Source organism: Numenius arquata, chromosome 1 (genome assembly GCF_964106895.1).
Source record: "Numenius arquata chromosome 1, bNumArq3.hap1.1, whole genome shotgun sequence".
Classification (NCBI taxonomy): Eukaryota; Metazoa; Chordata; class Aves; order Charadriiformes; family Scolopacidae; genus Numenius; species Numenius arquata.
In genome coordinates, this window is record NC_133576.1 from 9,103,889 (window position 1) to 9,130,697 (window position 26,809).

The 26,809-nt window shown below is 37.2% G+C and overlaps 1 protein-coding gene across 2 annotated transcripts in view; it reads left to right on the forward strand.

Moving 5' to 3' along the window:
- The window catches only part of PACSIN2 (protein kinase C and casein kinase substrate in neurons 2), a 63,764-nt gene extending 41,198 nt beyond the window's left edge, over positions 1–22,566 (forward strand). Inside the window, exons 3-12 of one of the 2 annotated variants that reach the window (XM_074153675.1) lie at positions 6,497–6,653; positions 7,418–7,653; positions 8,357–8,512; positions 9,607–9,782; positions 11,469–11,589; positions 12,639–12,644; positions 14,394–14,518; positions 15,210–15,326; positions 16,302–16,498; positions 20,707–22,560. In XM_074153675.1, coding sequence (XP_074009776.1) covers positions 6,497–6,653; positions 7,418–7,653; positions 8,357–8,512; positions 9,607–9,782; positions 11,469–11,589; positions 12,639–12,644; positions 14,394–14,518; positions 15,210–15,326; positions 16,302–16,498; positions 20,707–20,819 — 1,404 coding nt within the window. In that variant the 3' untranslated portion in view covers positions 20,820–22,560. Of the gene's footprint in view, positions 1–6,496; positions 6,654–7,417; positions 7,654–8,356; positions 8,513–9,606; positions 9,783–11,468; positions 11,590–12,638; positions 12,645–14,393; positions 14,519–15,209; positions 15,327–16,301; positions 16,499–20,706 lie in introns of both variants that reach the window. The other variant, XM_074154459.1, reaches the window with a different exon arrangement.
- Positions 22,567–26,809: the final 4,243 nt, after the last annotated feature.

Consider the following 26,809-nt stretch of genomic DNA (forward strand, 5'->3'; position numbering starts at 1 on the left):
AGTAAAACATGAGAAATGGACAACCCTATTTGCCTTGTGCTACCGAAGTAGTTCTGAAGAGGACATGAAATAATTTGATATATTAATAAATGGAAGGCCAATTTTATGATGCGTTTTGTTAATTAAGCTCTGACCTTACGCTTGCTAATCACTATTATTATGGTCATATTAAAAGAAAAATGCCTTGAGCAAGGTGAGACCAATGCTATTGTTCAGTTAGATACCCATGAAGGTAAGAAAGGCGATGAGTAAGTGTTCCTAGAGATCAAAGTAGAAGTGTATGCATATCTTGCAAGGTAAGACATCAAAAGAAACAGCTACCCTGCCTGTGGAAGCACTTATTGTTAATGAGCCATCCCTCACAAGCTGTGCTACTTATATCCTCGATGTGAGTCCTTACTCTCCCTTATTTTCTGCTGGCATCAGCAACATAGAGCCCTCTCTGTTTATTGCAGGGGTGTTTAACTGCCCTGTGAAAACACCTAGTTATAAAAAAAAAAAAGTCATTTTGAACAGCTGCTAAACCAGCAACTGGCATTCGCTGTGTGAACTTAAGCCTGTGACTGATTCCCTTGGAGGACAGGACCTGCTGTGCGTTTTGAGGTGCTCAGTACGTGGTTTTCATTGCATTCTGAAGTATTAGTTGAGAGATCCACTAGCAAGATAAGATTTTCAGCTTATTCAGAAAGGGGAAGTTGGTCCCCTATGTAGTATGAGTAGATGTAATTTGGCCACCATATGCATTCCTATTCTCCCCCAAAACCCCAAAGCAAGCTCCAGACCTGAAACTCTGGGTAACAGAGGCAGAGGCCTCTATGAACTGCATTATAAGCTGTCTGCTCAGATAGTCTTTGTCCTGCCAATTTGGTATTCCTGATACCTGTGTTTCATGCCTACTACTGTCAGCCAGTATGAGGTATCTGTTGAGGGGGTGTGAGTATTGGATGCAGGGAATTCAAGAGGGAGAAGCTCCCAAAACTCACTCTTGAGTATTAAACAGGTTCCTATGTTGAGGGATTTCAGTTACTTGTCAGTGAATGCTTTTTGCTGATGAAGCAGACTGTCCTGTTTTTGCTTTTTTGTTTTAAAAATATTTGGACTCTGTAATAGTAGATTCCTGTCCTATCTCCTATATGCATTTTTTTTCTTCTAACATTGAGCAACATAACGCTTTCCATTTGTATTGCCAGGTGTTTGCTTACTGGTATGTTTGGCTTCAGATTTTAAGTGTTTAAAAGCTTCCTCAGCATTTTGCTCGCAACCAATGGTGAATTTATATGGGTAAACTTGCAAAATTTAAATACACAGAGCTACTGCTAATGGGTACTTGGACTGTGTATGTGCTAATTATGCACCAAGATAACTCTTCTCATTTGGGGCAAAAAAACCCCTTCACAGTAGTATAGGTGTTAATGCTGGTTGAAATGTTTGGAAACTTCCTATTTGACGTAGCTGGAAAGAAATTGTACTCATGGTTGAATGGAATGCTGGAAATAGTGTGTGTGTCGCTATATTGGCCATCAGTATGCGTGGGTTTGACTACAAGCCTTCAAAGCTCATTATTGTGTTTACTGCCTATGAATATTTGCCCATAAAAAAGCCCCAACAGCCCTTGTTGTATGCTGTGGTAACAGACTGACTTTCAAATGGTTCCAGTTCATAAAGGCTGACTAGTTATGAATAAGCTAGGCAAGCTTGGAAAGAGAGTTGACATCAAATCTTACTTTAGGCATTTGAAACTCCTGAAATATTTGTGGCTATAACAATTATCATGATATACTAGAAGTAACTGACTGAAGTTTAGCAGTAGCTGAACGTTTGCCACCTTCTGGGCTGCTGACAAATTAAAATACCCTTATTTTTCATTCAGTGTGCTAGAAAAACCTGCTAAGTGTGTTTAACTCTTCATAGGCTTTTATCCTGCTCAATGAATATGCTAAAAAAAATATTCTATTAGTTGAGGTAAAGGAGACAAGATAATTTAAGACTCTCCCTTTGTGTTTAGTGCTGTGAAATTGTAAAATGATGAGGTTGTAAGTTCTTACATATTCCTACTGAAGATCATATCAATGACAGTGCTTGACTACGTTAGTACACTGGTGGTCACAAAGGAGCGGTCTGGCCTGCAAACTATACAATGCTGAATGCCTCATCACTGTGTGCTTGTGTGTTTCTCTTCTGCTTATTACAGATTCTCTAGATTTGACAAAGGTTTTGAGGTGATACTGCTGTGTTCATGCATGAGAGGAAATATCAAAATGAGAAGGATTTTTTTTCTTGACTAAGCAAAATGGAGATCTGAAGGTATCCATAATGCCTGTAAGAGATAAATGGGGCAAAATAGGTTCAACTGAGACTTACTGGTATCAAAGCTCAGTATTTTTTGCAGTGGAAAAAGGGAAATAGGTGGTTAACTCAGGAAGGGGATGTGTACGTATGACACAAAGCTGTGAATCACAATTTTCACAGAATTCACTGATTACATCAAGAGACTGACCATTATAGTGGTATTTTGAAGAAATAAACGCTTGGAGTTATTTCCTTTTAAAGTGTTTCTGGCTAAGGGTAAACTAAGGGTAAACAGCTTGCAGTGCAGAAGGCCAACTGTATCCTGGGCTGCATCAAAAGAGCGTGTACAGCAGGTGGAGGGAGGTGATTCTCCCCTGCTACTCCCCTCTGGTGACCCCACCTGGAGAACTGCGTCCAGCTCTGGAGCCCTCAGCACAAGGACATGGACCTGTTGGAGCAGATCCAGAGGAGGGCCATGAAGATGATTGGAGGGATGGAGCACCTCTCCTATGAAGACAAGCTGAGAGAGTTGGGGCTGTTCAGCCTGGAGAGGAGAAGGCTCTGGGAAGACCTTATAGCAGCCTTTCAGTATCTGAAGGGGGCCTACAGGAGAGATCGTGAAGGACTTTTTTATCAGGAAGTGTAGCGATAGGATGAGGGGTAACGGTTTTAACTGGAAGAGGGGAGATTTAGATATTAGGAGGAAATTCTTTACTGTGAGGGTGGTGAGACACTGGAACAGGTTGCCCAGAGAAGTTGTGGATGCCCCATCCCTGGAAGTGTTCAAGACCAGGCTGGATGGGGCTTTGAGCAACCTGATCTAGTGGAGGTGTCCCTGCCCATGGCAGGGGGGTTGGAACCAGATGGTCTTTAAGGTCCCTTCCAACCTAAACCATTCTATGAATTTGGTATCATGTAATAAAATGTCTCTTTCAGATAAGTGAAGTGTTGATGCTAAAATGAAAGCAGGATATGATTTTTAAATATCTCTTTCTTCTTAAAGCTAAAGAAAGTTTATAATCTTACAATTTACCTTCCTGAAACAAACGCTTCATTTGTAGGACAAGGAAACAAATAGCTTCATGTCTTCATTGCCTGTTGTATGTTTAACAGGAAATAGCCCAATGGTCAAAATGATTAGAAAGTTACTCTTAACTAGCAAAATCATATGTTCATGTACTGAACAGAGCTAATCGAAAAATCTGAAAATTGCAAGGTATTACGTTAGTATGGTTCTGACTGCAGTAAAGAAACACAGGATTATTTTTTTTCTTAGTCAGTTGCTACAAATAAAAGAATTTGTCATTTTTGTTTTAGCTCAAATACTTCTTGTAAATGGGAAGGGGGAGGTCTTGCAGAATGTTTGCAGTCTACCTCAGGAATTAGAGAAAATAGTGTTGAACAAAACAATGTATTAAATCATGTTTTTCTTCTCCAGAATTCAGGGTGACTTTAATTTATAGGTTTTTAATTTTTTTTTTTTAAACTTACAGTTAACCTAGTAGTTCCTTGGCTGCATAAAGACTAGACTTGTTTTCACTTTACTTGGCTCTGTGGTCTGAGTGCCTTGTGCTCTCGTGTCTCCAAGTCTGCCTCTTACAGAGGCGGGCTGCACATTCCATTTCTCAAAAAAAAATTGTCACTTCACTGTCCATAACTTAAAATATAGGATTTTTTTTTAATAAACTCCTAGATTTTAAGAATTTTAAATCCCAAGTATGTAACTTACATTCTGTGTGTCATGAAATACAGAAAAATGCTGTATTTCCAAAATTCTAGCATTCCTCATAGGACATGAAATTTGAATGTGATGTCTAGCATAGTTTAAACTACTGTTTCATAAATCAAGTGAACATTTTTTTTTTCCTTGAAAATAGTAGTATAAAAGACATTCTTTGGAATACAAGGTTGTTATTTTCTAGTATTGTGGGCCTGGTTCTAAACTATGATGCTAGTTCCTTCAGTCCTCCTGTGGAGAAGGAGGTAGCCTGGGTGAATTATGTGCGGTCTGCATGCAGCTCTTTAAAGGTGGCTTTATGCGATAATAGTGAGTGAACCATAATAGGTAAGCTAAATAGTTCTCTGAATTACCCGTCTGAGATTTGGCAACTGCTAGATATTACCATGAGGTTAGAATTTGCTCAGACAACACAAAGTGAAAGCATTAAAAATACCATGAAGCAGCCAGCTCCCATTCAATATTAGCATTTAAAATGCTAATTTAATAGTGAAAATTTATGAAAGGAAATGTTCATGCTAGAGACATAAATCCTTGGGTGCATAAGTGGAGACACAAATTGATGCTAATATAGGACATCAGTAGTTGTGCCAAGCTAGCTTAACCTGTTCTAAGTCTGCTTGGCTGTGAACCTATAGCTGGAGTAATTCTGAGCAGATGAATGATTTGCCCTTCCATTAGAAAGGCTTTAGAAAGTGTTCTTTGAGGTACTTAATTTTCTTAATGCGTTGATTACATATGTATATTGTATTTGTTAGTGTACAGTGTTAGCTTGAAACTGCCTACTTCTCAATTTCTATTTCTCCTGAAAATAAGAGGTTATTTTTCATACTTTCTTGTTAATAGATGAAATCTGTTTTGACTTGGATGCATTGATTGTCTTGATTTTTGATGTCAGCTTCTTTGTAATGCTGGTAGCTTATTCAGTTATATTGTGACTTATGTTTAAAGGCAAGGGTGTGTGTGTGTGTGTACTTTTTTTTTTTTTTACAAGACTTACACAGATCAGTGGCTGCTAACTAATGCTTTTCTTAGATGCTACCTAAATTTCTTTGATCTGTTGAAATGGATCTAGTCTAAAACCGAAAACACGTCCAAATGGATGCTTTGAGGCAACTGTCTAATGGAATTGTTTTTGTCCTGTCATTGATGGTTTTGATTTTTTTTGTCCCCAGCTTTTAGGGGGAGCCCACATATATCTGTATTTATTGCATAGTCACTTATTTTTCCAGCACTTAATATGAGCTTTTTCCCCTTTAAAGTGTATTACCCTCTATACTGTGAGGAGTTTTCCCTCAAGCAGATGGCTTGCATGTACATCTGCTGACAAAATTGTGAGTAAATGTGAACCTAGAAGTTGGATGGTTTCCTGTATTTAAGATGTGAATCGGATATGATTCAAATGTAAAAATTACAAACATGCTTTAAGAATTAAATGTTTAATCTACTGCCTTACAGCTAATCTTTATTTTTCAGTCAGGTGGTTAGGGCAGATAAGGAACTGACTGTGATATTTAATAGGCTGTGTAAATTCTGTTAACCAAGTTCTTATGTCTTGTTTAATGTTTACAAAAGTCAATCTGAGTGACCTTGAAATCAATGGAAATATTACTCTGGAAGCAGTATCAGGCGTTTTTTCCCTTCAGTCATCTAGATCGGTGATTCCATGTTGATGTGTACACAAAAATGAAAGGGAGGTGTTAATTATATATTGATTTTCATTATATAGTGTGCATTTTCTCTATATCCTTACCCTTTTGTAGCCTGTACATTGAGCAACGATGTTTTTTTTTCTTTAGAATTTGCAAGTTTAATTTTAGGTATGGGAACTCTGTCATCGTTGTCAGTATCTTCCTTCATTAAATTCTATGGTATACTTTTGAAATAGTTGCTATCTATTTTGTCAGCAATGAAGTACAGCTGTAACAAAGGGCAGATCCAATCTCTGCTATATTTATAGTGGTTGTTCTTTTTTCATACTGCATTCTCCAAAAACCCCTATTATTACGCTTGATAGAGATGTTGCAGTGCTCGTTTGCATATCTTTGCAGTTTTATTAATCCTGAAAGATTAAACACAGCATAAAATTAAGGCATTAGGTACTTAATAATAAGTACAGACGAGGGAAATACTGTATTTGTGTTAAATCTCTTGATTATCTAAAACATTACCAAGCAATTATAATGCAGAACAATTGTGATGACTGCCCATAATTACATTGCAGGATTAATAAAATATAATAAAGCTTTGACTTTTAAAAGTAATAACTTTTTTTTACAGGAAAAGCTGTGGCCTTTGTGGTGGTGTTGCAGTTAAGTTTTGAGATTAATTGAAAAATACTTTATGCTACAACGACTAATTCCTATTAGTAGATTCTCTTGTTCCTAGATAACAGTATTTGTGTTAATTAGATTTATCTTGTTTTCAGAGTTTTCAAACAGGAATTGTTAAGTATTTGTCTCTTTATAGGTTGGAAATTACAAGCGGACAGTAAAACGAATTGATGATGGTCACAGACTTTGCAATGATCTTATGAATTGCATTCATGAACGGGCAAGAATAGAGAAGGTCTATGCTCAGCAGCTTACAGAATGGGCAAAAAGGTGGAAACAGCTTGTGGAAAAAGGTAATACATTCTGATTTTGACCTCTGAAAACTTTCTCAAAGGGAAAAAAACCGTTTCTGTATATCCTTTGTTTTGGTAAGTACAAAGTAGAAATTTTGTGCTGCTTAGCCTGTAATGGAGTCTTTGCAAAAGGCTCAGTAAGTAATATAACAAATGATCAAGCTTTTCTTGATTAAAAACAAACAAACAAAACCCTGCTCCTTTGCTAGTTGCTTGTTTCTTACCGAAGCAGATGAATCTTGCCTTGAATCTTGATATTAGGTATCCAAATAGACTCAGTTATAGTGAGCTGGCTGTTTCTAGGTAACTAAAGGTATAAAACAGAGTTTGAAAAGTGTATCCGAATAATAAGGGGGCGCAGTGGTTGTGGGGGAAAGACTAGTAATAAAACAGCTAAGCATTGCTCCAATGGAAGGCTAATCTGATACCATTGTAATATATTCTGAAATAGTTTCTCCTTTCCTGGTTATCCATGTTTCAAAAAGTATGTTGAGAAATTGAAGGCAGTTCAAAGAGGAGCTAATAGGTGGAATACTGAAAATCATAGTACAGGGAGAAGGAGGCCAGACTGTATATTGTTTCTTCTGGTGTAAAACTTTGTAATAGTCTAAATTTACCTGAAAAGAAACTGTTCCCTTTTCTAGGTTTGCATCAATATTGCTGTTTACAAGTGCGTATAAGTCAATAGCTTCAGGTAGTATCTTGGGAATATAAGTTCCATGTGGGTGATGGTTACTGAGAATGACACTTTCTGTTGTGTTTAGGCCCACAGTATGGAACAGTAGAAAGGGCTTGGTGTGCTTTTATGTCAGAAGCTGAAAAAGTGAGTGAACTACATCTAGAAGTAAAAGGTTCACTGATGAATGAAGACTTTGAAAAAATCAAGAACTGGCAGAAGGAAGCCTTTCATAAGCAAATGATGGGAGGATTTAAGGAAACCAAAGAAGCAGAAGATGGATTTAGGAAAGCTCAGAAACCCTGGGCAAAAAAGCTGAAAGAGGTACAGCAGTAGATTATGTATTAGATATCCTGTGTTACAATATATTAATGTCTCAATCTCTATAAGGGAGTAAACTCCCTATTCTCTCTGCTGGACCCTCCTTTCTCAAAGCAATCTCTTGCTTTCTGTCCTCTTCTGAAAATAAGTATTTTTCTCTTGGTCTCTCCTAATCTTGGTGACTTCAGTGAAAATCTGCAAAAGTGGAATTTAAGATAACATTTTAACGGTATTTGATTTCATGCATTTGAAAGTTAAGAATTGCTCAAACAAGTAAGCAGGGGAAAAGTGTTTGTGGGTTTTTTCCCTGCCATGTAACATTATTCTTAAATAACAGGTTTGTAAAAAAAAAAAAGGGGAGCGGGAGAACATGGGCACAAGGAAAAAATGTTCTATTGGGGACTTTCTGTAAACCTTTTTCTGAGTCTGTTCCACACTTCTCTAAGCTGTATGCGTGATGCTTCTTGTATGGTGAGAGAATGCTACTTCATAAGTACTACAATAATTTCCTTATGTTGGTTCTTGTGTATTGTTCGTTTCTTGGCCTAAATAAAAAAAAAAAAAATCTAAAAAAAAACCCAAACCACATTTTGAAACAAAACCTAACACTTTCTTCATTGCAACATGATTGTGAGGCAAAAAAGAAATCAGTTGATGGTTGTTGTATAAACTGTCCCAGATGCAAATACTTGAATCTACTTTGCAGGTGGAAGCTGCAAAGAAAGCATACCATGCTGCCTGCAAAGAAGAGAAACTTGCTATATCCAGAGAAACAAACAGCAAAGCTGATCCAGCACTAAATCCTGAACAACTTAAGAAATTACAAGACAAAGTGGAGAGAAGCAAACAAGATGTACTGAAGGTATACTGTACGCTAACACTGTTCATATGCAGTCCTTTTTAACCTATAGCTTGTGCAAATTCAATGGTGTTTTTTTTCTTCCTGAATGTGCCGTGGAGTGTAGTGCAGCTCACTTCCTGTTACAGTTCTATACCAAAATTCAGAGTTTTCTCCAAAGCATATGTTATTACCAGGTTCTTCTGTGAAGAATGAAAAATATGTTGCCTCTATTTCGCGTAAGTAGTTTGAGCAGGGAACGAAGCAGAATAAGACAGTGAACTTTTGGACAAAGTTCTACTCATCTAGTAGTGAGGGTTGAGTTATTTCACTTGAGAGGCTGTGAGACAGGCACTTAAAACTTGCTGACAACATCTAAACTTGTAGTCGTTCTTGGCTGCAGAATGCAATTTTTAAAGAAAGCAAGCTGATAGAATCTGTTTAAATAAAAGTAAATACACTTTTGGAAATGCCATTCTGTTGCCCAGTGTGGTCTCTTTAGTGGGCTACTATCAAGAGGATTTTCTTGTGTGACTTTCTTCAAAGACATCTTTCCCCTTTGCTGTTTTGTGCTCTGGAAGGCTATTGTTACATTGGATGGGATCTTTTAGTTCTTGTCTGTGGACGACTACTGTCAATTAGTGTAGAGTCTGAGGTTCTATCTGTTAAGTGAGTTCACGGAATACGCAATTTATATTTACAGGGATGTATACGGTGTTTGGGTTTTGGGTCATAACTCACAGCAGACTCTAAATTACTGGAAGAGAAAAGAGAACACTTTGAAATTATATGGAGATCTTTAAATATGACACCTGTAACTTGAAAGACTGCATGATCTGATTTACTCTGTGGCTCCTTGTTTTTTATCTTTAGTATTACATTAACATTTGTCATGGTTTCTGTTAAAAAGCTAGAGAAGAGGCTTAGAGCTTTATTGTAACTGTTATGCAGTTTTGTTAGATAACCGTCATCGTGACCTAACATAAGTACAGTGGTCATGAAAAGAGAATGCAGTTTGGGAACTTCTGGTCTAAATTTTGGCCATTACTACATTGCTAAATCCGTTATGTAGAGTAGTAATAAAATATATTGCTAACGGTTTGTTTTTCCACCCCCAGACAAAAGAAAAGTATGAAAAATCACTGAAAGAATTAGATAATGCCACTCCTCAATATATGGAAAACATGGAGCAGGTATTTGAACAGTGTCAGCAGTTTGAGGAAAAACGCTTACGTTTCTTTCGAGAAGTGTTACTGGAAGTTCAAAAACACCTTGATTTGTCTAATGTTGCAAGGTAAAATTGTGTAAAACTTTAAAATAACTGCTTATTACTTTTCAGTGAATAATAATCCATACTTTAAGTAGATCAGTGTTTGGAATCTGATTTGTTTCTAAAGTGTTGCTTCAATTGGTGTAAAGTTTAAGTGAAAGAGCTTGATTGTTTTGTCTAAGATCAGATTAGCATCTATCCCTAATATTTGCTAGTTTTATTTAACAGAGTGTTAAATGAACCAATAAACTGTTGTTCTGAAAAAGAGAGGAAACAATTTTCTCTTAAGATATTTAGGAGGTTCAGGAGTGGTGTCTTATGGTATGTTAATAAGATCTGAACAAAGAAAAGAACTATTAGGATAAAACTACAGATAAAGCAACTGGAACTCTTTATTTATTTCTTTATCTCTGCCTCTTTGAATATACAGAGATAAAAAATAGAGAGTAAACCCCCAAAAGGAAGTCTGATTTTTAACATTAAGACTAATAATGCTGAAGAGCAGAGTCTGGAAAAGAGCCCTGCCTTGTTTTCTACAGATGCAGACCTCCAGTTTATTGTTGGTTTAACTGATGACTAGTGTGTCATTCAAAATTATTCATTCCCTTTCTCAAAATACATGCCTTTCTGTTGCTTAAATACATTCAAAGAACTACTGATATAGAAGAAAAACTCTACTGCAAACACGTTAAAGTAGTCAAGTAATATGTAGAAATTGAGAAATTTGGAAGTGTATCTTGAGAAAGTTTGACTCCTTGACAGTGTATTACTAATGTATTCTAATTCTAAATTTTGTGTGACTTAGACAGAATTTGGGAAAATCCTTCCAGACCATCTTGAATACAGATTAGCAGTTCTGTGTCTCTTGTTTTAAGCCTTGTGGCTGTTGTCTTAAGATCCCTTTATACTCGAAGTTCCATATTGGATTTTTTTGGTATAAAACAATTGTATTTGTAGTCACAATCAGTAGAGCGAATACGTTATGTGCATGGTCTAGAATCAGGGAATCAAAGTTGTATCTACAACATGACTTCTGTTCTGTAAAATACTTTATACATACAAGAACTCAACTTTAACGAAAAACAGTCTAAAAGATAAGTAGAAGTAGTAAGGTTCTTTTTTTTTTTTATAGTATTTTAAATTTTATATAAACAGTACAGTTAGTAAAATCAGAGAGTACCTAAAACAATAAAAGCAGTTAGCAGGTATTATACCTGCATGGGGAAGTCTTATAACTCACTTCAGGTTTGAAATTTTTATTTTTATAATGATTTATGATTCTCATTGGATTAAGACAGGAGTTTTCACAGAATGCTGTGGAGTTATCACAAAAACAGTTTCTACTGTCTTATTGACAAGCTTTTAAATACAAGAAACTTGAGGACTGGCATTCATTAATTTAAATACATTCCTATGTAAATCCTACATTTAATGACAGCCAATTCAGTTACTTTATACAAGTTATAATTCCAAAACCTGGCAAATAAGGATTTTATGTTTTTGTGAACTTTCAGCAAGCTTACATGTTTGGACTACTCTTCCTTTTTTACAGGCAGTTGGTAGGTCTGTCATAGGGTTCTAAAATGTCTGTATTACTCTAAGTTTTTTTTTTAGTGCTGTGAATTTCAGAATATTTTTTTTTAATCTGACATGGGGATTTGCTGTGTTTCTAAATGTTATACTAAATTTGAAGACAAATTTGTTTTGCAGTTACAAAAATATCTACCGTGAACTGGAACAGAATATCAAAACAGCAGATGCTGTTGAAGACTTGCGGTGGTTTAGAGCTAATCAAGGTCCAGGGATGTCAATGAATTGGCCTCAGTTTGAGGTAAGGTCGGAGTACTTAAAACCCAGACTTATTTTGTCTATTTTTAACTCCTTCCTTGTTTTGTCTGTTTTTTTTTCCTTCCTCTCTTTTTGTGTAACTTTTAAATTCAGGCTTCCAGCAGTGAATTTTTTTGTTTTTACAAGTCATAGTAATTTTCTTTTCTTGATTTCCATTGGGCTCTCCTTATCCCCCAACTTTTGGAGGTTGATTATATCAGGCACCTATTTAAAGAGAAAAGGGATAAATCAGAAAACTCTGTAGTGACTTTTGAAAAAAAAAAAATCTAAAGTAATTACTGAAGTCATTAGTAAGCCGTGGTTTAGTTGATAGATCTCTGACACCTGTATATGTTATCCTATATGTTTTACTTCTGCCCTTTGGTGTCAGATATCAATTTGAATCTCCTTGCTGTTAGCAGGTAATTATAGCAGGTAGGCTGCAAAGACTTTGAAAAAGTTTGAACTGAATACTTTAATCAGTCCTGAAAATTGGTATTTATACATCTTAACTAGTGTTTTTCAGTACTGTTATATTAAAAAAATTTCCACCTTGAACCAGTTGCTGAATTTTATTGCTGAATGCTATCTTCAAAAGAAAGGTGTGTTTTTTTTTTTTTTTAAAGTAGTGTTCTGCTAACATGGCCTACGAGAAACGAGTACCAAAATGTATCAGTGCAGATCGTAATACCAGAGTATCAAATAGCTGGAATTGGGATGAATTTGTCTGACTAGAATCATGGGTGTAGTGGAAATAATTTTTAGGCATTAAATTAATGGAGTGGAAGCATCAACTCTGGAGTGTTCACTGTTCCCTTATTAACCATAATGGAAAATATCAATTGTTTTTAAAATACTGAGTAACTTTAGGTTAGAAAGTTTGAGGAAGAAAACTCATGATAGTACTGCAGAATTTCTTTGCCTGAAACACTGAACTACAGTTACTTCTGTGTGGGGAATTACCATTCTTTTTCATAATCATTATAATTAGCAGATTAAATACTGTTGTTACTATTTTTCTAATCAAGTTTTTTCTTATTTACATGCAACAAGGATGACGTAAGTAAAAAAAAAAGTAATGATCAAATGAATATGAAATTGCATTGTAAACTGCAAATACGGTTAGGTCAGTGGTCTTTAAAATGCAGTAACTCAGAAATCTAATATGTATTTGTACAAAGTTAAAATAATCAGGCCTCTCTGTGAAGTTGGCCAGAAATCACTTAAGACCGACTGACTGTGCTATATATATAAACCAGTAGTAATAGCAACTCGCAAAATCTTCATTTCCTGTTAAAAGTACTTAGTTTGCTATACAAAATATAGCATTTATCTCCTGATTATTATTATTTTTTTTTTACCTTTAGGGATTCTGAGATGAAATCTGTCTCAGCATAGGATTTTTGCTTGCATCCAGCTTATTTTCTGTTGGTTCCTGCTTTATATCAGTGTGCACCTTAACTTGACTTGATAGGTAGAAGGTTTAGGTCTCATCTTGCCTGTCTGTCTGCCTTCTGAAACATCTGAATGGTTCAAAACATCAGGGAGGGGATACTTTACAAATGTCATCATGAATCTTCTCAACAGTTGTGTTGATTTGAGCCTTAACTCTTCTGGGTGGCTTTTAAGGACAATACATTTCACTAAATCTAGAGTAAAGAACCTTAAGGGCTCAAATCTTAGGGTCAGGAGAAGTGATACACAATGAGTTTAAAAATTGGCTTCTTTGTAGGTCATTCTTGGAGCACTTCTCGAGAAGTAAGCTCTGTCTTAAATTAGATCATAAAACCTTTTTAAATGAAATGTAAGGTCTACCTCTTGAAGCCAGATGTCTTGGCATTATATGAAATGGTGAGCCTTCTCAGTACAACTTGTAAAGAGCTGTACTGGCCAACTCCTTTGATTTCTCCAGTTGTCTGACAGGTGTTCAGAATACTAAACAGGGAAGTACAGGTAACCTTGGGATTTTTGCAAGTAGCACAGATACCTATTTGCATTGCTAGGGTGGGAACTAGATAAGAACTGTAACTGAAACATTTAGAGTAACGTATCTTTTAATAATTATTTGTAGTGCTGTATGTATAGATGTGTATTTCATAACATGTATGTGCCCTTGTGGCCAAGAAGGCCAATGACATCCTGGGGTGCATTAAAAAGAATGTGACCAGCTGGTCGAGGGAGGTTATCCTCCCCCTCTACTCTGCTCTGGTGAGGCCCCATCTGGAGTACTGTATCCAGTTCTGGGCTCCCCAGTTCAAGAAGGACAGGGAACTGCTGGAGAGGGTAGAGCAGAGGGCCACAAAGATGATTAGGGGCCTGGAGCATCTCTCTTATGAGGAAAGGCTGAGGGACTTGGGTCTTTTTAGTCTGGAGAAGAGAAGACTGAGGGGGGATCTGATCAATGCCTATAAATACTTAAAGGGTGGGTGTCAAGAGGATAGGGCCAGTCTTTTTTCAGTGGTGCCCAGTGACAGGACAAGAGGTAATGAGTGCAAACTTGAACATAAGAAGTTTCATCTAAACATGAGGAGGAACTTCTTTACTGTGAGGGTGGCAGAGCACTGGAACAGGCTGCCTAGAGAGGTGGTGGAGTCTCCATCTCTGGAGACATTCAAAACCCACCTGGACACATTCCTGTGCAACTTGCTCTAGGTGGACCTGCTTTGGCAGGGGGGTTGGACTAGATGATCTCCAGAGGTCCCTTTCAACCCCATATCAATCTGTGATTCTGTAACTTGGTCTGAAAATTAAATGTGATAATTACTTGTCCAATTGAATTTCTTAATCATGGTTTGCATTCGTTGATAGGAGTGGTCTGCAGATCTGAACCGCACTCTCAGTAGAAGAGAAAAGAAGAAGGCTTCTGATGGAGTGACTCTGACTGGCATTAATCAGACAGGAGATCAAGTTTCACAGTCTAACAAACATAGCAGGTATTTTTTTTTTCATGCCTAAAAGGACTAATTGGAAAGGCTTGTTATTTTCAAGTACACGAAGCTCTACAGGATCAAAAAGTTACTGTCCAACCAAATGTTAATTATCTGTGAGCATTTAGTGATGTGTTTCTGCAGCTTACAGAATATTTTGGGAATTATTCTCCAATTTTACAGTTCTCTTTCCATTGGGAATTAAAAGAAACCAAACTTCAATGAGAAACTGAACTTTCTGTAGCTAATCTGGTAGTTAGTCTATTGCTATCTTCCCTTCTCTAGAAATGATAATTACACTTTGAAATCTTAGCTTGTAAAACATTTAGTCGCTTCAGAATTCTGGATATGATTAATACAAAACTACTAACATGAGCTGCTTTAGAATGGAATGAAACTGGCAGGAGAAATTGCACTGCCTTTTATTGCAAGCAGTGAGAAAAAGAAATTATGGTCCACAAAGGATATTCTAATTCTGGAGGAACGTATCATATGTGAGACTTCCCAAACTTTCTTGGGTCTTATGCTACACTTGATGGATGTTTGGGTTTTTGTTTGTTTGGTGTGGTGTTTTTTTTTTTTTTTTTTTTTCGGCTGGAGAGGGGTCTGCTAAGAAACTGCTTAGTGGAACACCAATGACAGTGTTCTACTCTTAAACAGACAGGGTCGCCATAATGCTCTTTCTTTTCCAAATTAGCAGTCTTAGTGTCCAGAGTAACACAGTGCAGTCAGTACAATCAAGTTACAATCCCTTTGAAGATGAAGAAGATACTGGGAGTACTGTCAGTGAAAAGGAGGACAATAAGATCAAAAAGTTGGTGAAATGTTGTCTTTTAATTGTTTTCACACTTGCACTTTCTCTATCCAGGGTTTTCTATTTTTGGTTTCTTTAACACTATGCTGGTCAGTGCATGAAGTCCTTTTAAGCCGTTATGTAAGCAGCACTGGAACCTAACTTGTCTTTCCTAACAGATGCCATATCTGTTGCCTTGATCTTTGGTTTGAAACTACTGGGGTTATTGGCAGTTGCTAACAGAACTGCTGTTGCTTTTTTCTTTCCTTTACCAGTCCTATAAAATGTTAAAACTTGAAGGTTTTTCTAGTGAAACTACTTCTGGAGCTTCACTGCTCTCTGTTCTTTCTGGATAAGCCTGCTTTTATGATTGCTTTCTTTTTATTTAGGACCTTCTCAAACAGCTGCCTGTTACTTCAATACACACACTAGGGATGGCATACCGCTCTCCTAAATGGCATGTGCATGCTTAACAGTGAATTTTTTTTAAATGATCAAGTCATTGCAGTATAATGAAGTTTCTTTATTTGGTGGATTGCAATATACAAGAAATGTTGAAAGCTATCGTAGAGATGCATAGAGATTTGGGAGGAAGGCTCTGCAAAGCAATCTAAATATCTTATCCTAAACCAGATAATTCCTGTCACCCACTACCTGCATACCTTTTGCCTTTCTAGAGTAAATATATATAATTATCCCATGGATTTTATAGATTTCTTGATAGAGAAGTTTGAGTTTGTGGGAGCGTTGTCATTGATATTTTTTTTCTTTTGCCTTTTTCTAACTTGCTTTGTAAGTGTATTGCAAGAATGCTTTTTCTTTTTTCTTTGAATGAGGCATTGTCAGCTAAAGATAGGTGAGAAGACACCAGAAATAAAGCTTCAAAACTGGGCCTTAGAGTGGAGCTTAAGCTTAATTAGGGGAACTGGTATCTTAGTGGTAATTCTAGTCTCCTATTTTAAGAGCAGAAAAGAATAATTTTAAAATTGTTTTCAGTGTTAGCAGCTATGAAAAAAACCAAAGCTACCCTACAGATTGGTCTGATGAAGAGTCCAACAATCCTTTCTCTTCCACTGATGCAAACGGAGACACCAATCCATTTGATGAAGATACTTCTCCTGCAATGGAGGTGAGAGTACGTGCACTCTATGACTATGAGGGCCAAGAGCAAGATGAACTCAGCTTTAAAGCTGGTAAGTTTACAGCATTCAGTTAAAATATTTATCAAAAGAAAAAAGGGGGTGGGTGGAAGTTTTTCTCTTCAGCTTTTATTTCCTTGAAGTCACCTGTTTCTATGAAAGTGTAACTCCAATTACAGGATTCTGTCTAACCGTCACCCCTGCTGAGAGGACTTCTTAGTATCCTCTGTTTGGAAGCACCAACTTCTAATCTGTTTGGAAAGCGTTGGGATGCATCTGTTTAGGATATTTCTTTCTTACCATTTTGTGTTAAACAAAATGAGCTGCTGAACTGATAATCCTATCTCCTCATTTCTTAGTTGGTGACAGTAACAGCTGCTGCTTTTAGCTGTCTAGAAATGCCAACACTACAAAATCTTTTTTTTTTTTTTAAAAGGAAAAGACTACAGCAACTGTCCTTAAAACAGTATCTAATCATCTGTTATTTTTTCTGTTTAAACTGGAAGCATCCCTATTTTGGACTCCATCTTTCTAACAGTGCTAACTTTTTAAGGTTGAAAACTTAGCCACGATAATTTCTTACTCTCTCTCTCCAGCCCCCTTTAGTGTACGTTAGCTATCTTTACCTGTTTTTTTTTGTTTTGCATTATATAAGGGTACACTTACTATATATGTCCTTTCTTAGGATGTTTCCCTTGAGCCATAAACCCTGTCCCTTTTTTACCTTGTTGCTATAGGAGTTGAGAGAACAAAATAGCGGCAACTGACAGGAGAGAGCTGTGCCACAGTATGTTTCCACACATACGCAGTTGGCACAAGGGCACGATGGCTGCACGCCATGGATGCTGCTGCCTCCAGTTTTTATGGGCTAGTTCTACCAGCTGTTGTGTGCTGAGCGAGTTCCTGGGCAATTTACTCAGCCCTGAAATAGGAGACTCAAGGCTTTTCATAATTTGGCCAGCCTGGAGGCAGTACCCTCTAGTGATGAAAGGTGGAATCTACACCTTGTCTGTGCCTTTTGAGCTCTCATCTACTGTCTTGACCAGAATTGCACATGAAAAGTTTACCAACCAGGAATTCCAGAACAAGATTGTATGAGTAGTTTAGCAAAAGCAACCAGAACTTCAGTTTGTGAAAATGGCAAAATCTTACTGATCTTCTCTTTTCCTGTTACCTTGTCATTTACTCCCTTCTCCTGTAATGACTGACTTAAAGAGGATTCAAGTGTTGAAAGAAAGTTTGAGAAAACTTTTGGTTCTGCATCCCTTTCAGCTGGGCTTTGTAGGAAGTATGCTACACTATCTACAGTGGATCTTAGATGTTATGACTTAAAGTTATTATAGTAAACAAGTCAATAGTTCATCAGTGAACTGCTAGACTTCCATTCTACGTGTGGAGAAAGGTCATGCTCAGAACAGTGTATTTCCAGGTCATATTCTAAATGCAGTTTGTGTTTTTAAAAACCAAAAAGCCCCGTAAGTCAGATGGTGGGACTCCCACCTTCCACCCACCTCCCTCCTTTTTCAGGAGTGAAACTGTAAACATCTGACTCCTCTTCTTTGTAGACAAGTATTGTAGATTTCCGGAGAGGAGGAATGGGTTGGTTTGTCCATTAACTTTGCTGAACTGTGCCCTGATGGAAGGTCAGTAGTAACAAAACATCTGGAGCTTTCTCTGGAATTCACAGCAGCTAAAATTATTCTTCATTCTGTAGACTTTAAATGCTCCTTTTTTCTCAGCAGGGGATGGAAGTGTGCTAATCCTCTTGAAATATGTGTATTATGCCTGTCAAGCAACAGGATGGCATTCCAAGGGTTTATAGTAACGAGCCTTTCAGTGGCAAAACTATGCAATGTTTATACACACAGATGTAATGGTTAAATACAAAGTTAGGCATTCTGTGCTTCAGTACCAGCTGTATGACTTGCATTAAACTATTTGAACCAAGTGGTTCTCAATGTGAGGTCTGTAGAAATAAAGTACAGGAAGTGTGAACTGTAAGAGACGTATGTAGGCTTAACTTAAAAATAGCTTAATACCTTTGAAGAAAGAGCTTTAAAGTATGTTTTAACACCAAATTTTATGCATCAATTGTAGGAAAGGGATCACGTGATAGACTATGAATCCCCTTGCAGAAGCTGAAATTTAGAACGGCTACAGTTAAACTTACTTTGGTTTTAGGCAGAAGTATTGGTGTGACTAGGTTTACACTGAACATACAAAAGACTAAGGAGAAAAATGCAGCAGGTCATGCGAGACCCCATTTAAAATGTACTCGCTCCTATGTAGACTATGCCTAGACTCCTAAGCAGCTGTCAGCAGAGGATTAATGCATTTGTAGGGTTCTGTTTAAATGTATGCTGATATTCTCAGATGGGATTTCCTTGGATATTCAAAGAATTTGCCTATAAAGCTTTAGTGATCACTTCTAGGTAAATGCTGTAGTATATATGCTCTGCATAGGGTCCATTAAATGTACTTTAATAAATTAAACTTTTTTTACTAGGGGAATGCTTTACACATCTATCTTTTTTCTTTTTTTTTTTTTTTGGCAAACAACTGCTTCTAAAGGGGAAGAATAACTTTATTCATACTTTGAGGGGTTTTATAATCATGTAATAAGGTGGGACATGACTATCTACCATTTGTCTAGCTCACTGTGTTTCTGCCGTGGTTGAGAATAAATATCTACAGGAAATATAGACCATGCAATGTTGTCAAAATGTGTGATTGTATATGCTATCTTTGCGCAGTTGTTAAAGACTGTATTCATTATAGCTGTTGTGCAGGTGACCCTTAAAAGTGGTAATATTTTCACAGACCTCCAAGATCACTGAATTTCCAAGTCCTAGCTGTTAATACAAGTGCAGCTGCGTTGGGGCTTACTGTTAATGCAGTGTGGCTTTGACAGCCATTGTTTTCACTCTATTAAAATACACTTTGTAGAAGTGGCAGGAAGGCTTGAAACTGTACACTCTGCATTTCTGTAGTGCCAGAAACGGTGGAAAAAAATTGTAAAATGACTCCATAAGCCAAGTACAGTCCATAGTGCCAAATATTTGTTCATAACATTCTTTTATTACTTATCTGGTAAACTTACAAACTAGAGGACATGAGGCCTTAACATTTTTTCATTAACAGAGGAGCTATAGAAGATATCTATCTGAGAAGATTTAATATGAAGTTGGTCCATTTCTACCAAATAATTGATAGTCCCTAGGCTAGTTTTTGTTCTCCTAAATGATACCAAGACTGTATGTTTATAGCCATTTGGGACTGTACTAAGTGAGTAATATCTTCAGCATGTATTTCCTATTGCTAACTAAGATGAAATGCAAATCAGTTTTATTAGGGAAATAATCTGACACAAATAAGTTGTACATAAGGAAACAATTGTTATTTAGTCTGGCCTTTTTTGCCTGGCTGAGGTGGACGTTCACTTGCTCGTATACAGCATCTTGGAGTCTGCAGCCCCTCTAATGCTAAAGTATTTCCCGAGGATGAAGATTAAATGTGAATGACAGTCAAAATGAGGTTATCTTATAGTTCTTATCTATAAGATATATATACTTACATAACCTTTATGACTATAAGATATTATAGTTCATAAATGTCTGAATGGATAATCAGCAATAATCTTTCTGCATCACAACTTAGTGGCATACTGAAAAGCTCCAAGTATAATTAAAGAGAATTTTACTGCCATGTCTCAATGTTTGTAGCATTTTTCTCCTTATGTTCCACAAATGTAGCATTTTCCTCTTTATATTTCACAAACTCTTTGAATATATATTGACAGTAAGCCTAACAAAACATTTATTCCACTTGCACTGACTTTTTCTGAGGGCCAAAAATGTAGGATTATTCTGCTTGTTTAGAGGTAGTTGTACTATCCACAACTATCTTTGTTGTCACCCTTTAGATATAAGGGAGTCTTTGATCTTATAGCGAGATAACTCTATATAACTTCAAAAACTGGCATTCTTTATTGTGCTTTAAAAACAATGCTATGACTTTTTTGAAATGCCATCAGTGTGATGTTTTGTTTCAAGTAGCTTGCTTCTTCCTATTTTCTTGAAATTGGGGGCCTTTCATCCCATATGTAAATATCTAAGTGTTATTCTTAGTATCAAAAGCATGAAGAGCAAAGAAGGGAGGCTTTCTACTGGGGCCTGGGGTGGGCAGGGGCAGAAAAGTGGGCTTGTAATTATCATATTATCTTCCTGTTGTTACTTTAAAGATTATAGCTTATTTTTTTGCAGGGGATGAATTAACTAAAATGGAGAATGAAGATGAACAGGGATGGTGCAAAGGACGTCTGGACAATGGACAAGTTGGTTTATACCCAGCAAACTACGTGGAACCAATCCAGTGACAAAGGACAAAGTAAATAAAGCAGTGTTACAAAAGCTCTGTAGGCCTGTACAGTATATATTTAAAGCAAGAGGAAGCTGAATGATGTATAGAATGTATATATTTTAATGAAAAGGCGAGAGCTTGATACTGAAGTTGTGGTGATTTAAAGACAAAAGTTTGAACTAATAATTCGACATTGTTTTCACAACTTGTGCACAATGCAAAGGAAAGGGGTTAAGTTGAAAAAATAGTATGATAGGAAAAATACTTTTTAAGCTTTTTCTTCCCACATGGTTGGTTATTGTGACTCCTAAACACTTTTGCATTTTCTATGCTTGTGCCTCATCCTACCCTAGGTATGTGGCTTACGCTCACTTTTGATTAATCCAGTTATTTTAAGTGACCTTCAGTAACTTGCAACTTGAATTTTAAAGATTATTATAGTTAATTTTCTATTTGTTCTTAGCAATGTCTGAAAGATGCAGTATTTTTTTATTTAAATGCTATGTAGTTAAGCACCTTTTTGTATGCTTGGATTTATCAATTGATACTTAAATTATGATACAGAATGAGTCACCAGTTGACTGAGTGAAAACTCTTTCCATGTTGTAGTAATCTTTCTATGTTGTCAGCATGGCTTGAAGTTGTAAAACAAATACTGTATTTAATAAATATCTGTTACAGAAGGTTATTTGTAGCAGAGATATCTGGAGGTGTCATGGGTTGGGATTCTATTATGAATGTTGCTTACGTGGTTTGACACTTAAACTAAGAGTTTTCCATCTAGATCTTAAATGGCACTCAAAAGAAAGATAGATAAATTATGCATAAGCCCCAGAGTAGTAGCTATTTCCAGCACATGTTTGCGGGGGGGGGGGGGGGGGGGGGGAATCTCCTTTAAAATGCTAATGATTTTTGGGTGATTTGAAATGTTAAATTTGTGAAGACTAATTTTTTGAACAGAGAAGACTGTAAAATAGACTAAATGCTTTTTATTAAGAGCCTATCTATGTTGTGTATATGTACATATGATTTGATATTCCAAAATATAAAGAGCATGGCTACTAGTTATCAAGTCTTTTAATGTCAATAAGATTTAGACTGTTTTAAGAATTTAAATTATAGGTATATTTAAATCTGCTTTCCTGCCATATTCATTACTGTACCATAGATGAAGTATTCTGTGATTAGGTTTTCAGAAGTACAGTAAATACATTAACATATTCAAAATCAATATTTGTGAACAAATTTGTGGGTTAAAACATAAACTAGCTTTAGTCCTTACATGGATTATCGTAGCAGAACACTGTAAAATCTACATTTGTTCGCAGTTACAACTCGGTCATCTGTAATCGTGTCAAACAGTATGCATTTGTGACATTTAAAACTGGGTTGTAAAATTACAGCAGATTTGTGTTTTAAAAAACCCTAAGTATCAGGTAAGTAGATATGCTATGTTAGGAAGCTACACTGTAATGAAGCTAACAAATCTATTTTGAGGTAACTATAAAACACTGTTGGTAGTTTTGGACTTTATCATTTGCTTTTTAAGCTTATAGATATATTTAGTCATCATTTTCAATGAATCAAAATGTACAAGCTTGGAAAATGGATGTATGTATGTATGTGTCTGTCAAGGAAAACTTATCAAACATAATTGTTCATCCCCAAGATGATTACTGAAATTGTCAGGAATTACTGGTTCAGGTCTCTGTATTGTAAAATATTTCAGAAAACAATAAAATCTGTTAATCTCTTAAATACACAGAATGCACCTCTTACTATTTCAATGTATGTGAAAATAGTCTTATGAAGCAAATAATCTGTGCGTTTCATTGCAATTCAAGGTGACAAAATCTGCATTGTCTAAAAGAGCCATAAAGAGGAGTATGACATTAGTGACATTGTGCAGTGCACAGGGGCTCTGGCAAGGCATTCCAGCAAAATGCTTATGGAAGAAGAGGAGACCATGTCTTTTATGGATATGGAAAATTTACTGTGCTCCTGCTTTCTGTGGTATAGTCAAATCTGATATAGCTTGGTTTTTTTTTTTTTATAATACCAATCTTTTCTGCCTTATGTGTGAGTTTTCTTGTTGATTGGCAGGGATTCATGTAGTAGTGTTTGTGATGGCTAGCTGAAAGTTTTATCTCGACTCCCCCACAAATACTGCATCTTTTAATCTAAATAAAGTACTAGTTTTTTTATGCTGGATGTTCAGTTTGATGGAAGCACCATAGTAGAATCCAAGTGGAAGGGACCAAGGGAGGTCTCTAGTCCTGTGTCCTACTTAAAGTGCAGTCAACTCTGTGTTCAGGCCAGATTGAGCTGATCTGGAAAACTTCCAAAGACTGATTTCATAATCTCTCTGTTCAAACTTCATTATAAAAATTTTTCCCCTCCCATTTTATTTGTGGTTAGAACCTGCCAAATTGCAATTTATGACCTTTGTGTATCATTCTGGTGTGCTTGGGTGGAGCCTGGCCGTGTCATTTTGATAGCCTTATTGTAGGTGCTGGAAGGCTGCTGTTGGAACCTCCAGACTCTAATCTCTTCTCTGGGCTGACCAAGCCCCATTTCCTCAGCCTCTCCTCACAGAGCAAGTGCTCCATGACGTCCCTCTGCTGCACTTGCTCACATTTATCAGGGTCGTGTACTGAATGTGGGTGGGGAGGGTGTCCAAAACTGGACAAAGTATTCCATCACACTGAGTAGCAGAAGCTAACAGCAAACTTATCAAACATTTGAAAATAATAAAGGATTTTCAAAAAGCTCTTTGACTACTAACAAAAAAGTATAAATAATTGGTCATTTTAAGTGCTTGAAACGCCTATTATACTTTATTTCAATGGGAACTTTGGGAAGCAGACTTGGTTTTGGTCAAATGAAAATGCCTAGTCTCATCCTCATTTTGAAAGGCCAGCTCTTTACCTTGCACAGATGAATTCAGTTGAGAATTTTGCTTTAAGAACATGGGTCTTATCTCATTATCTAGTATACAAAGTTTCAATATACTCATCATGGCCAAATGTAGAATGAGAATGCAAGGGATTTCTGGAGGCTACCTAGCCCAGCCAGGGGACCTCGAAGCAGGTCCAGTTAGAGCAGGTTGTTCAGGGCTTGTCCAGCTGAACATCTCCAAGGATGAAGGGTCCACTACCTCTCTGAGCAATCTGTTCTAGTTGTTCATCACTTTCTCTGTGGGTCGCCTCTGCTGCAAGGACGTGCTGCTGATTCATGTTGTTCACTCCAATCCCCACATATTTTTCTGCCAAGCTTCATTTTTATCCTGTCAGTGTCCAGCCTGTCCTGGTGCGATGGAGTAACTCTGTGCGGGTACAAGATGCTGTGTTTGCCTTTGGTGTTCAGGAGGTTCTTGTCAGCCTGTTTCTTGGGAGTAGAGCTCACTCTGAGCAATGGCCCTCTATAATCTCTCTAACTTGGTATCATCTGTAGGCTTGTAGAGAGTGTGTTCTGTCTCATCATCTAGGTTATAAAGGCAGAAGTAATATTGACCCTCATACCCATCCTTCAGGATGTCAGTTGGGTTTTCTGTGGCCAAGCACAACTGTTTGAGCCTGACAGTCCAGATAAGTTTCTTTCCAGTTTATTTAGTCACCGGTTTGGCCATAAGGATGCTATGGGAGGCTGTGTCAGAAGCCTTGCTACAGTAAGCTAAAGTGAGTAACTAATTAATGAAGCCTGTTGAGCAACAGTAGAGAAATCTTCCTTGTAAGTTTATCCTGGTTTTAAGCAACTCCACTTTCACAGGATTAAATTTACGAAGTATAAAAGGAGAATATGTTGCTCAGAATGTAATTTCTCCCCATTCTGTCCCTTCTGTTTCCTTTAAAATTCTGAAGGGCAATGGTATCTTTCAAAACTTTCTAGTGTATATTTAATCGTGCTGATCGAGCCACCTGAATAAATTGTTGTAACCCTGGGCGTGTTTCAACCTTACAGTATGAAAATACTTGCCGTTTGCATAGTATTTCTTGAATACTTCAAAAACACATAGCGCTTTATTTCACAAAAGCTGTTGACTTTTTGATCTGGATATTTGCATCCATCACTTAACAAATTAGGTGCTTTTTTTTCTTTTTAGTGTAATATTGGTATTTATTTCCAGTAATTGGTAACACTGATGAATTTGTCTAGTTAAATAGTATAGGAAGAGAGTCTTTTCAGGAAAATAACAGGCTATTTTATTAGAAAAGGTGCAGAGGTTAGCAGTTCCTGATGCACAGTCCAAAGTGTTATTAAAATTCCTCTTAATTAGTTGTTTGAGGCTGATAACAGCAAAATTTTGAACAAAATTTCCCCAAACTGCCTCTTTATTTACTTGTAAGTTATAATGTGAAAATATACATATTTGCTATACACATACAAGATGCCAAAAGCAAAGATGTACCCTCAGCATAAGAAATGAATCTGTTGCTATTATCTCTTGCTGAGATGTCTGTGAAGTTGGTCTGTTGTTCTCACCGTGGCTGAGCTGACTTATTTTTTTTTTTTATTCTAATGTCTTCTTTCTTCCAGTTATGTCTTTATATATATATATTGGTGCTCAATGGATTTAAATCCAGCTGGCGGCTGGTCACAAGTGGTGTGCCTCAGGGCTCAGTGTTAGGACCATTTCTGTTTAATGTCTTTATTGATGATCTCGACAAGGACATAGGGTGTATCATCAGCAAGTTCGCAGATGACACCAAGCTAAGCAGGAGTGTTGATTCCCAGGACGATAAGGAAGCTCTACAGAGAGACCTAGATAGATTGGATCATTGGGCCAAAATCAATGGCATGAGTTTCAACAAGGGCAAGTGCCAGGTTCTGCACTTGGGCCACAACAACCCTGTGCATTGCTACAGGCTTGGGGAAGTGTGGCTGGAAAGCTGCCTGGAAGAAAGAGACCTGGGGGTTCTAATTGACAAGCGGCTGAATATGAGCCGGCAGTGTGCCCAGGTGGCCAAGAAAGCCAACGGCATCCTGGCTTGTATTAGAAATAGCGTGACCAGCAGAAGTAGGGAGGTGATTGTACTCAGCACTGGTGAGGCCACACCTCGAGTATTGTGTCCAGTTTTGGGCACCTCAGTACAAGAGAGATATCGAGGTGCTGGAGCGAGTGTAGAGGAGGGCAACGAAGCTGGTGAAGGGCCTGGAAAACAAATCATATGAAGAGCGGTTGAAGGAGCTGGGACTGTTTAGTCTGAGGAAGAGGAGGCTGAGGGGAGACCTCATCACTCTCTACAACTACTTGAAAGGACACTGTAGAGAGGTTGGTGCTGGTCTCTTCTCACAGGTAATTAATGACAGAACGAGAGGGAATGGCTTCAAGCTCCAGCAGGGTAGGTTTAGACTGAACATTAGGAAAGAATTTTTCACAGAAAGAGTGGTCGGGCATTGGAATAGGCTGCCCAGGGAGGGGGTTGAGTCACTATCCCTGGATGTGTTTAAGAGACGTTTAGATGTGGTGTTGGGGGATATGATATAGGGGAGAACTTTGTAGAGTAGGGTAGATGGTTGGACTCGATGATCCCAAGGGTCTCTTCCAACCTGGATGATTCTATGATTCTATATAAAGTTATGTTTTTATTCATAAGGCTTGCAAAGCAAAAATTAAGGCAGACTTCGTGATTGGAAATAAATAGAAATGCTGAGGCTTCTAGTGGCAAATCAGAATAGACAATAAATGAGATGGTTTTGTACTAATCTGGTACGATTTGGGTGATTTTTAAAATAACATTCGATTTAGCTGTGTATTATTGTAAAAGAAGAAAAGGGAGAGAACAGAGAATGGCATACTGAAGGTTGGCTGTCCAGCAGCAACACCCCCTGTTCTCCTGGAGTTCTAGCTGCTTTTAAAAACAGCTTTTAAGGTTACACAATCGTTTTCTTCATCTTTCTCCAACCTTTCTCGTTTGGCAGAAAGTTGTTCATTGACCTCGCCACAAGAGGGAGCCTGCTAATTGTGGCTGAAACCGTACCTAAGCAGCGATTTGAAGAGCTGCG